The sequence below is a fragment of the Ornithodoros turicata genome, chromosome 1 (assembly GCF_037126465.1).
Source record: "Ornithodoros turicata isolate Travis chromosome 1, ASM3712646v1, whole genome shotgun sequence".
Taxonomy (NCBI): Eukaryota; Metazoa; Arthropoda; class Arachnida; order Ixodida; family Argasidae; genus Ornithodoros; species Ornithodoros turicata.
This window is the reverse complement of record NC_088201.1, coordinates 171161426-171175075: the sequence shown is the minus strand read 5'-3', so window position 1 is coordinate 171175075 and position 13650 is coordinate 171161426. Positions and strand designations below refer to the sequence as shown.

Here is a 13650-nt window from a genome sequence, read left to right as displayed (position 1 = left end):
GGATGGTTTCTCTGGGGAGAGAAATCGCCAAGACATTATCGGACTGCCCAGCAAGAAACGCGATGTCTCATTAAGGAACTTCTACATCTCGATGAAAATTTAGTTTTTTTTAACGAACGACTTAAAGAAGATATTTGCTATTATTTTTGCAGCGGAAGGTGCAGATGCGCAGACAGATTCCGTGTGTAGTACGCCTAAGTGTCGGACATAAGCGACACCGTGTCTTAACACGATCGAAATTATTCCTCGATTTGGTTGTCTATCCTGTACGTATAATGTAGTATGGCGGTGGTACAGGTTGAAACAAATGTTTACGGAACACGCTAACGACGTACTTTTTCTTCTGTGCGACACCCTAGCAGCCGCCATAAGCGGATGAGTTCATTATGTCGAAGGAATAGAAGGGTACGCTGTCAGGCGTCACACAGCGGGAGCTTCCACTTCTGCGGCACATCCAAGCCACACCGGAACTACTACTGTGTGTCGGTGAAAGCGCACCACTCCTTTGCTCCGAAACAGTGAATTCAGCCACTTCCGCCTGCCACTAGGGTGTGGGGGATCAGGTGCCAATAAGTACGTCGCTCGCGTGTTCCGTAAACTTTTGTCCCAACCTGTACTAACTCTGAATCCTAGATGTGTCCTCGAAGCCAAGTTATCGTGATAACAGGTACATCCAGGCTCTTGCTAATCAATATATTTCCAATCTCGACGATTTTGTTCAGAACTCTGCGGGTCTTTATATTTACAGGCTTTAAGAGAGGAATGTCTGCAGTAATTGAGTGGCGTAAATCACTAACGTAGACGGTTCTCGTCTCTGAATCCGCAGATTACCAGATTATTCCGGCGGCTCCAATTCCCTAGGGGATTCAATTCTCGAGCAGAGTATTGCAAGTTTTTAACTCGATCAGTTTTGTCTCACAATAATCCATTTCTCGTATACAAGCATTTAGGCATCATAATTGTTTCTGTATTACTGTTAATCGATATACTAAATGCCCCAGACATGATTCTGTTGAAGATTGGCTTCTTTTAATCCCACGTATATCTCCGGCTATTGGTGAGGAAGCAACGGAATCATGAGGTCCAAGAATGAGTTTGACATCTCCAGAACGGATGAAGAAAGTCAGCATGGCATCGATGCATTCGCACCCAAGGGTTGAAAAGATGTGTGGGCTTGGGGGCATAACAAGAAATATGACGCTGCTACGAATTGTGCAGGTCCCGTGAATTCCAGTTTGTTCGTAGGGCATCTCCAAAGAGAATAGCACAAACGTAGAAAACACCAATCGCATACGTTATGTAAGCGCTCCCCAATTTCAAGAAGGTTAACTGTGTCATCGTAAAAGATGAATCTTACTTATATGTGGGAAGGATCTGGGGCAAGCACTTGTACAGCTCCTCACCGCATCCATCCGGCTTGGCAATCCTGTAAAACGAAAACACGGTCACGGTCTTGGCCACGTGAGCTGATTCGTGAACGCCCCAGAACCTTCCTGCAAAAAAAATTCCTCCAGGCGCAAAATATGTTTACGTTCGTTTAGGGCCCTTTAGCGAAGAATACGACTTTCAGATAGAAGAAACCCACAGCCAAATATTTTGTTACTTTATAGAACGAAGAAAACACACTGGCTTGCATAACAATTACAAAACAAAGAGAGGTGTAAACGTCCCCCAGGGTGTGCGCGGTCACCGTTCCAGAGGTGTGAACGTGCTGATGATGACGCCCGTATATGCGTCGAAACGTTCACACCTATGTTTTGCCATTGTTATGCAAACCAGTGCGTTTTCTCCGTTCTATAAAGTAACATCTCCCCTGGCTTCTTGTCTATGTGCAAATATTTTTGTGCAGATCTTTGGAACTGCCAAAATGTTGTTGTGTTGATGATATTGTGGTGAAGTGTGCAGCTGCTGCACCTTTATTGAACCCGCAATACGCACTCGTGTGGGATTACAGCTCTGCACAAACCTAGCACACATGCACAGCTGTACCCGTCTTCTCTGATAAGCCAGATTACTCGAAAGCAATGAATACAAGCACTTCCACAACAGTATTGCAGAGAGCACCAGCGCACTAGCGTCACTAAATAGGGTACAGAGTATCGCATTCCTTTTCCGCGCCAGAGCCGCCGTTCAGTGTCCGTGATTAGGCGGAGCGTGTCACGTGGGATCTCCTTCCAAGAACATGCCGTCCATGTTGAGCCCCTCCATCCAAAACCGGTTTCCTGGGATGCGAGTTGGCTCGACTGCGCGCAGTTCTCCGGTGGAGAAGAGGGAGATTGGCATCCCATTGCTAGGCGACTCAGCTGCCCCGGACCCAAGATGGCGGGATGACTCGCCGGCGTGACTCACTGTGGCTACTCTGCTCCCGAGTTATTGACTCTATAGCGCACAACCGAGTGAATTAAGGTGTCCCTTTGTTGCTGTTAGCCAAGGTCATTCTGCGGCCTGGGAGGTGGTGGACTCAAATCTTACCACCAAGGTTTCCCTCTGGTTTTCCGAAGAGTTTCCAGACGAATTTAGGCACAGTTCCTCTGGAAGTCAACCCAGCCTGCTGTGCTCTCTTCATCTGCCCACATCTCCATTTCACTCACAACCATAGTTGCTTCGCGGTGCTAACGTGGAATCAAAACGAGTTGTAGAGTGGTGTCATTTTCTCCAGTAAGCCACTGGGGCGCTACCAGGGCATTTTTCGTACGCTGCCTCGATGCCTGCGACGCTCTCAGGGTGGATACACTTTAGACCGAGTCCGTGCCGCCGTTTGACGGCTCCGCGCCATATTGGTTCGAGCACGCCGAACAGTTGTGATAGCAGGAGTGCTGTTTTTAAGTGAACGAAACATTTCGCTTGAAGCTTGTGCGACATGTATGGTATGAGCACAACATGACGGGCTGCTGTGCTCCGCTGTGCACTGGTTCGAACGCTAAAGGACTGCGGCTATTTTGTTTTCAGCGTGACAAGGAACGGAGAAAGAAATCGGAAGCCCAAGTCAAGCGAGACTGCTTGAAGGCGACGGACAACTCGAAGATATGCGAGGTAAGACGTGATAGAGCATTGTTTCCTGTAGTTATTCAAATTCGTTAACTGTTTTCGTGCTCTCCCGCGCTATTTGTTGGGGACAAGCAGCCACAATAAGCACTGCGTCCCAAGTTTTTCATGAGTAGCGAATATCAATGACAGCAAACAGCGAACTTGGATGATTACGGATCATTGATACGGTTCGTCACGGGAGGTCACTCATCACTCGTTACGTCGAGTGATGAGTCTCGTCGAGCACGGGAGAGATACGGCGTAAACTCACTTCTGCCTACTTCTCTGAGTTGAAGTACACAGTATGGGATGACCAGGAGACGAAATTAATTCATTTTCATAAAGCACGTCAATGTATCCATATTAAAAACTGAAATAGATTCGCCCTACGCCGTCCGTACGGTCCACTTCCTCGGGAGACCTGGGCGCATCCGCCACCTTGTAACCGGGGCGCCACCTGTAGGTCATTGGAGTCGCGAATGCATCGATATGAGAAGTTCTTGATCACAATAGATTGGGACTCATACTGAATAATGCCCTACGTAAAAATTGAACTAATGTGCTTCTCAGGTGGAATGTCGCCAATTACCTTTCGCCCTTATGTCTTCAGCAGTCCTCCCACGCTCCCCCAGCCGTGGTGTTTGATCTTGGGGTATGACTTTTTTTCTTCTTATCCCTTTCGTGCTAATCTTAAAATGGTGTACTTTTTAGGAGGATACAATCGCGTGAAAAGTGACGTCACAATCTCGAGAGACTCGGGGGACAATCACGTGAAGAAGCGTCAGAGGAAACGGAGAGGACGTCCCTCACGTTGACGTGTATACTTCAAATACGTCGGCAGTGGTGAAAGACTCGCCGCTTCTTTCACTATCACGATTATATGTTTTGATTCCATGTTGCGCCGTGAAGCAACTGCAGCATGAGCGGCGTGCAGCTGAGGATAGATGGAGAGAGGGCAGCCCTGACGAGCGTCGGACAGGTGGTTTAGTATGCGTCCAGGTGCGACTCGATGGAGAACTGTGCCGGCGTTCGCCTGGGAAGTCTGCAGAAAATCCCTGAAAAAGCCCTCAGACAGCACAGCTGGATTCGAACCCACCACCTCCCAGTCTTCACGACGACTTGGCTATCACCGACGACTGGTACACCTTAGGCCTCTTGGCCATGCTGCTGGTGATAATATTTGCCAATCCAACGTTACGAGCACACGAGTAATGGTAATAAATAATCAAGAACTAAATAACGAATAATAATAGTTTACGTTGAAACTTCCCATCAACAACAGCAGGTCCAATGGAAAGAAAGGAAGAAAGAAAAATAAAATGACGCATTGACGACAGCATAGTCCCTACGCCGCTGAATGTGAGGCTCCCAGCATAATGGACATACCTTCTCATGATGATCTGCCACATACTGGTTATAGCTATATAGGAGAAGGGGGTGTCGAAGAAGAGAACCACCTTGTCTCGTCCCGCACAAACACCAACACTCATGTTGCTGTACCCTAGAACATATTCGTATGATGAAACAAGGCAAATAATTAAAATATCACAATGGTAGCCTGCGTCGACCACAACTGAAGAACGGCAATTGAACAGCAAGCACGAGCAATGGGACCGGGACCCGCCGGCAGAGAGAATCATTGCAGCCCAAAGTTGCGAGCGTTTCAGAAATACACTTCCATATTTCCATATTTAGCACCACTATGTAGCACCACTCTATGGATCTCTATGTAACATTTTTTTTGTATTCTCCGCTCAAACTCAGAAACGAACAGAATCATGATGGCCAGTATTTACTTCAAGTAACGTAGTTGTGCCAGAGGTCAGCAACCCGGAGGGTTAAAACAGCATGAAACACATGTTCAGCCGGCACAAATATCCTAACGTTAGCTGAACCAGAAGGTAGTGTAGCAATAATCATAATCTATAAACCAAAATCTATAAAATGGCCGACAAGTAGGGCCAATGCTAGCCAACGCTGGGAACGGATAGAAAACACACAGTCGCTGTGATAGTACTAGGTCGTCGTTACTGGAGCGGCTGCCGCTCACACAACGCCACGTCGGTCGTGGGCGCCAGGTCAAACGTAGAAGCCTGCCAACCGCCACCAGCGCCAGCAGCCGTGGGGGTGAACCGGGGTCAACGGACATGGACAGCCATTTGTAACGACAGGTTCGCTGTTTCCGAAATGCTTCTCGGCAATAGGCTCAAGCGGACAACATAGCGGCTTTACATGCTCCACATAGCGAAGTCGGTGGGGGTGGGGGAGAAGGCATTATCGACAAGGTGTCGCTGGCTAACCGCGGTCTCACAAACGGCTTCTTCCTGGCCATTTTTTCGTTCTCTTCCTGGTTGTTTTGTTGTCATGCTCATTCACTACGGGCCCGTACATTACCTTTAGGGAGGGTTCGCACGAAGGACCGAGTCCGGGATGAAGCCAAGGCGGATTTAGTAACGTTACACATGCCTGAGTACGCGTTGTTCCTGGCGAGCAGTCACACGAGGGAGGTCAAATCCGCCGTGGATGTGCTCGCGGCAGGCCGCTGGAATACGTGTGTTTGCACTGCACTTCAACAGAAGATTGGACATTCAACTGAAAAGGTAAGTCTTCGGTACTGCAGTAGCTTTAGCTACTTCTGACGACGACCGTGTCTCCAAGCGGCAAAAACGCACGTGCTGGAGGAAACACTAGGACTAGGTCCCCAGAAACCCCCCTCCCCCTCGCTCTTTTATTTTTTCAACTCTTAAGAGGGGATAGTGCGCTCCTTTCACCGTTTCACATTGGGGGTGAAGGAGAGATGCTTCTCCGATGATACGCAGTGAACAAAATAAAGAACACAAAAGAGAAAGAAAAGGATGTTTTTTTTTTTTTTTTTCAGATGATCTATCGAATGGATTTTTGTTCTGAAAACGGCTACGATATCAGGTGACCAAAGGGAACAGATGTTTTCTTTGCGACAACTTCGTAACTTTCATAAACAAAAAGTTAATTAACGATTTTTAGGTAAATAGTCATTCGACGGTTGAACAACAGACGCCAAGGACGTCCGCCAGCACAGAGATGACAGAATTGAAAACAGGATGGCTATAACCTCCCGTCCAGACGACTTCTACGGATGCTTCGTGGATGTTCTAGTGTGTCGGGATGCATCAACCGCGCACCGCGCAGCGGGACGCGATCTGCAAGATGGCTTGCCTAGCTGATTGCGTTGTCAATAGGTACCGCACAAGTAACCTCCGAGTAGACGCCTCTCGAAGTCCGCAAATTTCGCTCGCTGCAGAAATCTTTGAAATGAGATTCTAAAAAATAAATAAAAAGGTCTCAAAGTTTCAGGCTTTCAGTAAAGCACATGTCTTCTGCAGTTTTACCATTCACTTTAGTGTCCCTTCAATAATGAATGGCTCCAGTTCCCAGAATCTCGCCTTTCCCTTACACACCTGGTCGCAACATTGATGAATTTTCAGGTAATTAATAATCGCACACTCTCTCTCCCACAGAGCGTGCGAATGGCCGAATAACTTACCCGCTTTCATAGCTCTTTGACGATTTTTTTGCAACATAACAGGAAAATTGCCCAAAAATTCCCACAGCCAAAAATCATAAGTTTACACGATGTCGAGCTTCCGGAAAGGAGTGGGACGTACGCCTCACAGGGTAACCTTATGTGCGACGTAGGTCGGACCCTTTTCAGCCACCCGAGCAAATTATCTACCGACAACGTTTCAGCCACATGGCTTCTTTACTACCCAAGCAGCACAATGTACCGAAAGTCGAGTGCAATGGGGGTGGACGGGTAGGTGGAAGGCCTTGAACAAACTCGTGAAACAAAAGAACATTGATAAGACACATATCGTCCACCCCCATTGCACTCGGCTTTCAGTACATTGTGCTGCTTGGGTAGCACCACGTTCGGGATTTCACGATAAGCCTGTGTTTATTCGCTGCACACTCACCTTTCCAAAGCGTTTTGACTCTGTCGAATGTCACACCCTTGCTGAAAAGAAAGTTTCGATGAAAGGATTATGATACCAGGCCTCTGCAAATTAGAATACTTTTGCAGTTCAAAAGACGTGATAGAATGAGCACAGCGATTACGCGCCTGCAGCACATGAGCTCAGCATTTTACCTGAACGACAGTTTTGCCCTAAACCGATGCAGACACCCTCCACGGTTAGAGAGACTGTTTTTGATTATAGTAAACTTTATTGCATTTGAAATACTTCATGCAATCATTTTCTTTTTTGTTGCAATGCGCTCTTGCGGTCAAGCTGAGGCGTTTACCTCGAGTGCTATTGCCTCGACTCACCTCAAGAATGCGAACACAATGTCAGATTCATTGCCCCCGGGAAACTCTTTAAATGCTGTCGCAAGTGAACCCAGGGTCTTCGCTCCGTCTATGGCTGGGATGTTATTTATCGGTGTTTCGATAAGGTAGGTGGTGTGCTGTTTGTCAGTCATCTGGAAATACAAACGGTTCTCAGACTACGAATGTGTCCTGAGCTGAGGATATTTCAGTACTTTGCATGAAAATATATAGCATCCATGACGCCACGGTGGTGCTCCTCCATAGTTAGGGTTAAGCGTTTTCGGTTTTAATCGAAAAACACCGAAAAGACATAGGGCGGGTAAATTTTCTCACTCGGTTTTAATCGAAAAACACGGAATTCAGAGGGACATCCCAGGAACGATGACAGAAATAAATTGCTGCACATGCGCAGAAAATTGCAGGTCAGGAAACCATACTGAAATACGATGGTGTGAAAAATGTCCGTTTGCTTTTCCGCGAGCCGTCAAACGCCACAGCAGCGAACATTGCCATGTTGAGCGAGTGTCGTGCGCAAATTACATTGCGATTTCTATGCGCCGATAACCGTCGGGTAAGCCATGCACACGCCAGGTACAACATCGAAAAACACAAGATTGTGTTAAAATCAATAAACACCGAAAAACATACGCCAAATTCAACCAAAAATAAAAACAAAAAACGCGGAACTCTATCCATAACTTTACCCACTAAAGGTGTGTTGTAGCCCAACAGAATTGCAATATCCACAGTGTCCAACCAATTTGTGCCTTTCATTGAACACAAAAGCGCTAAACCACAGGCGACGCACCCACACAACACACACCAGTAACGCGATATAAATGGAATGTTTTACTACAACTTATGCGTCCCACCAAATTCCTGCAGCCCTGAATCTGTTTTGACGACACCACCTTGCACTCAGTAAACGCCCTCTCTACATGGGTGCCGGAAGGTGGGGGCAGCCGCCTCCTTGACCAAACGTTTCTGTGCCGTCTTTTGGTGTCCCCTGCACTGGGGTTTTATCGCCTACGACTTCTCTGGGTTATGTAGCAGGGTCATTCCACGGGGAATGGTCCAAGGTTGTCAATCGACCATCACCAATATTTTTTTTAAAAAATAGGGTATGTGGGGGACACTGTCAGAATAATCGTACCGAATGTCCCAACTCGAAATATTGATTCCATGCGTTTTTAGAGCACCAGAGCAGAGTTTGCGCCAGGCGAGAAAACCGTACCAGAGGTTTTCGTCCTCTTTTCGCGCGTGCTTGCTTCTATATACGAACCAATGTGGTTTTTATGTCATCCGAGGATTATGCAGCATAAGTTAAGCAGGGCATGCGAAATAACTCTCTCCCTCGCCCTCTAAAGTCGGGCACAAATGTCGCCGTTTGTGCAACCTTTGTGATTTTATTCCGCGTTCCCTGCTTACCTTGTTGGAAAAGTAGGTACGGCTCCCTTTTTAGTAGCACCATGGGGAACGCTAACAAAAATATGCGCATGTCTGGGATATACACTTGTTCTGTGAGAACCGTTGGAAAGTGACACACATCAAGACTTTGCATTTTACAGAAGAAGATTTCGGAATGTGGCAGACCACTTAAAAATCGCCGACCTACGTCATTCGATAGCACAATGCTTCGGCTACACCATATCAAAAATCTGGAGAAGTACTTTTTGACAAACGCGAGAAATGAATTTTTTTCTCGGCCATGGTTTGCTTGACATTGGGCGCGGAGAAGCACCCGTCCAGACGCGTGAGACCCTTTAACAGGTTCGTCTTATATGCTTGGTACTACTGTCTTCCTGAGTTTTTCGGCAGTTCGTCTTTTATTTACACTTGTGACGTGTATACTTCCGCGTCACACTAAAAGAGGAAAAAAATAAAACCACAAGGTGTCGTGCCCAAAACACGCCCTGTCGAAAATGAACGCCCAGCACCGCTATTGTTGTTCTTAGGCCCCTTGCATACCGGGAAAGCTTTCCTCTCAGAAGAAAACGACGTTCGCTTCGCCGCGATTCTGCCCTCAGAAATTGGTTCGAAGTGGTGAAACTTCCTTGTCCGAGGCAATGCAATGCAGCGGCTGTGTCTTTCGGCAGGGATGGTCCTTTCTGCTGCAACTTGGTCCTTTGATACCCACAGGCAATTTATGCTCAGCGCGTCCTTTGCCCACATATACAGGTCCCTTGGTGTTAGGATCTGCCCCTCCTGCGGCCGCTGGAGACTGGCTTTGGCAGCGAGCCTTTTAACAGTTCCTCCTACTCCGTCGCACGGCCCCTTGCCGTGTGACGTTGTGTAGAAGTTCCAGCAATGTAATGTTCCAGTAATGTTCCAGTAATGCACTTTTGTGACCTCAGGGTGCATACGAAGGAATGAGTCTAAGAAGGCGCTTTGAAATGCGTGCACTGCGACATTTGTATGTTGGAGGCAGTCGGAAACTATCACGTAGGATTCCACGTTTACTAGCACCATGGAGAACGCTAACAAAAGAGAGTGCTCTCCTCAGTCGTTCTACTGGGATGAGTCGCAGGCAACAGTGCACCCTATAGTTGTGTACACTCGACAGCCCCAGTGTCCTAACTTAAACGTGGAATCCTACGTGATAGTTTCCGACTGCCTCCAACATACAAATGTCGCAGTGCACGGATTTCAAAGAGCCTTCTTAGGCTCATTCCTTCGTATGCACCCTGAGGTCACAAACGTGCATTACTTCACAGATGGTTGTGCTGCGCAATACAAAAATAAGAAAAGCTTTCTTGACATGTGCTACCACAAATAGCACTTTGGTGTTAGCGCTTGCTGGAACTTCTACGCAACATCACACGGCAAGGGGCCGTGCGACGGAGTAGGAGGAACTGTTAAAAGGCTCTCTGCCAAAGCCAGTCTCCAGCGGCCGCAGGAGTGGCAGATCCTAACACCAATGGACTTGTATATGTGAGCAAAGGACGCGCTGAGCATAAATTGCCTGTGGGTATCAAAGGACGAAGTTGCAGCAGCAAGGAAGTTTAACCACTTCGAACCAATTTCTGAGGGCAGAATCGCGGCGAAGCGAACGTCGTTTTCTTCTGAGAGGAAAGCTTTCTCGGTATGCAAGGAGCCTAAGAACAACAATAGCGCTGCTGAGCGTTAATTTTCAACAGGGCGTGTTTTGGGCACGACACCGTGTGGTTTTACTTTTTTCCTCTTTTAGTGTGACGCGGAAGTATACACGTCGCAAGTGTAAATAAAAGACGAACCGCCGAAAAACCCAGGAAGACAGTAGTACCAAGCATATAAGACGAACCTGTTAAAGGGTCTCTGCTTAACGACGCGTCATACCAGAATGTGCCTGGAATGGTGCTTCTCCGCACCCAATGCCACGCAAACCATGGCCGAGAAAAAAAATCGTTTCTTGCGTTTGTCAAAAAGCAATTCTCCAGATTTTTGGTATGTTGTAGCTGAAGCGTTGTGCTATCGAATGACGTAGGTCGTCGATTTTTAAGTGGTCTGCCACATTCCGAAATCTTCTACTGAAAAATGCAAAGTTTTGATGTGTGTCACTTTCCAACGGTTCTCACAGAACAAGTGTATATCCCAGATATGCGAAAATTTTTGTTTACGTTCCCCATGTGCTAGTAAACAGGGAGCCGTACCTACTTTTAAAACAAGGTAAGCAGGGAACGCGGAATAAAATCACAAAGGTTGCACAAACGGCGACATTTGGGCCCGACTTTAGAGGGCGAGGGAGAGAGTATTTCGCATGGCCTGCTTAACTTATGCTGCATAATCCTCGGATGACATAAAAACCACATTTGTTCGTATATAGAAGCAAGCACGCGCGAAAAGAGGACGAAAACCTGTGGTATGGTTTTCTAGCATGGCGCAAACTCTGAGGTGCTCTAAAACGCATGGAATCAATATTTCGAGTTGGGACATTCGGTACGATTAATCTGACAGTGTCCCCCTCACACCCTATTTTTTTTAAAAAATATTGGTGATGGTCGATTGATAACCTTGGACCATTCCCCGTGGAATGACCCAGCAGTCAAATTGCATTTGTACAAGAGCAGAAGAGAAGAAAAAATATTTGCTCTATTGTGCCTCTGCTGGAGGGGCATTCGTTTTTCACAATTTTCATCGAGGTCACCACTACCGACTGCTATTGAGTATGTAGAGACTGATCAACGACTGATATATAGAGATTGGGCTGCAAAAGTCGTCAGAGAGTTTGAAGGCAAATACACGTGTGTGATTTGGATCGTGCAGAGACAAACTGAATGAGACTAATCGAGGTCTATATAGGAGCATGTTGCTTTCTTCAAAAAACATCTGCCCTTTTTGTGGAAACAGTCATTCCACAATCCCTTCTGATAAATGTTGATGCCATTCCATTCCTCCGATCACTACCATGCATCTTTCTTTAACGTCTTTCATGTTAAAGAACCCTCAGGTGGGCAAAGACAATCCACAGACCGACCACTGTGACATCGCTCATGATCACAGTTGTCTCGCGACGTACATCCACGAATTACTATTGCCATGTGTCATTCCTATTCCTTTCTTAAACCGTTCCCACCATTATATTCCTATTTGCGATGCAGACTGGGTGATTCCGGGATAATTTCACTACAGCAATGGCTGTCCTGCAACTCGTTTATTTTCTTCTTTTTTTTTCAATTGGAACATACAGACGCAGGACTCAGCGACTGTTGCGTGAAGCAGAGAATATGAGTTTTTTCGCCTTAAAACTGACATCATCAGGAAGATCTGGACGTGACGAGTACTATACGAGAAGTCACGCCATGGGCATACTCTTGTCAGTCTTATAGACCAGTTTCCGCGGGTGACGTCACAAGGCCGGTGTGGGCAAAACAAATTAACAGAGAGTCCGAGAAAATGAGAATAATGTGACAGTTTGCCAGAAATTACACCTGAATCAATCAGCAATTACACGCGGCAATCGGGAGTCGCGTTCGTGTGGTTGCCCACACAACAATGGCGTATTTGTTTGTAAACGGAAAGAGGCATATTCCAACTATTCATGTAGAAAAGGTAGAAAATCGTGGCGACGAATCGTTGGTACGATTTTTTAACTTATGCAGCAATGATGACCAATTGCAAACGAAATCATAGGTTAGGTTGGGTTGGGTTAGGGCTCGCCCCCCCTGCCGTGAAGGACTCCGACCCCTCAGCCTCTCTATGAACTCATACACTTCCGAAGTACTACATTCCTTAAAGGACCACCGAGGTGACATTAAACATAGCCCGAAACCTGGTCTCATCTTTCATGCTATCCATCGAGAGTCACCACGCAAAATATTTCCGCTCTGGCAGGGATGGGCAAAAGCAGCCGCGAACGGCCGAACCGTCCTCGCCTGACGTGGGAAAATCCCCGAGAATTTTTTTTAATTTCTTTTCTTTTCTTTTCTTTTTCTTTCTATTTCTTCTTCTCAGCTCACGCCCCGCCTATACATGCTTGAGCTGTGCCGCTGTATGTCACGGATCACGTGCCGGGATCATCTTACGTCATGACGTGGTCTCGTACTGCGATGCGCTCTCTTTACGAGGAGAGAATTTTGAAGGGTTGGCGAACGGGAGGCCCCCCGCACTCTCAAGAGGTCGTTGGCGCTTATCGCTCTTTCACAGGAGCTCGATTCATTCTCAACACGCCGAGGAGCTCTCAACATGAGCTCAACACGCCCAAGCGAGAAGAAAAAACAAAACAAAAGCAAAAAAGAGCGAAGTCATCTCTGCGCTCGTTTAACACGTTTCGAAGTTCAGCACATGAGATCATACCACGTAGGTGTCGTACACTTTCATCTTCAGCTCGATGTTGACACTTGCAAAGGCTGCATTCATCTGTAACATAAGAAGAGAGATACAGTCTGCTCGTTAATACGGATATTATGCCGTGCGTTAGTCAGACTTGTCAAAAATGTGATGGGTTGAAGATATCGTGTATAAACTGCAACAACTTTGTGATGTGTGCGAATTCCATTGAACGAGCGGATTTTGCCCCGCATTATGTGGGATTTAAGCAGCGTCATATTTGGCAGTGGTACAGGTTTGGACAAAAGTTTACGGAACACGCGAGCGGCGTATATTTTCGTCGGTACGACACCCTAGCGGCTGGCGGAAGCGGGTGAGTTCACTGCTTCGGAGGGGTGCAAGCGTGCGATGCCAGAGACACAGCGGTAGTTCCGGTATTGCCTGGTTGTTTGGGAAATGGAAGCTACCGCTGTGTGTCGCTAACAGCGTACCCTTCCACCCCTCCGAAACAGTGAACTCACCCGCTTCCTGTAGCTGCTAGGGTGTCGCACCGAAGAAAAAGTACGCCGCTC

The 13650-nt window shown here is 47.0% G+C and overlaps 1 protein-coding gene across 1 annotated transcript in view; it reads right to left on the bottom strand.

Moving 5' to 3' along the window:
• Window positions 1-13650, bottom strand: part of LOC135378794 (uncharacterized) — a 93675-nt gene that overhangs the window by 25951 nt on the left and 54074 nt on the right. The window contains exons 11-15 of the mRNA XM_064611887.1: window positions 13106-13168; window positions 7334-7485; window positions 6981-7021; window positions 4414-4528; window positions 1358-1426 (exon numbers count right to left, since the gene is read on the bottom strand). Coding sequence (XP_064467957.1) covers window positions 1358-1426; window positions 4414-4528; window positions 6981-7021; window positions 7334-7485; window positions 13106-13168 — 440 coding nt within the window. The remainder of the gene's footprint in view (window positions 1-1357; window positions 1427-4413; window positions 4529-6980; window positions 7022-7333; window positions 7486-13105; window positions 13169-13650) is intronic.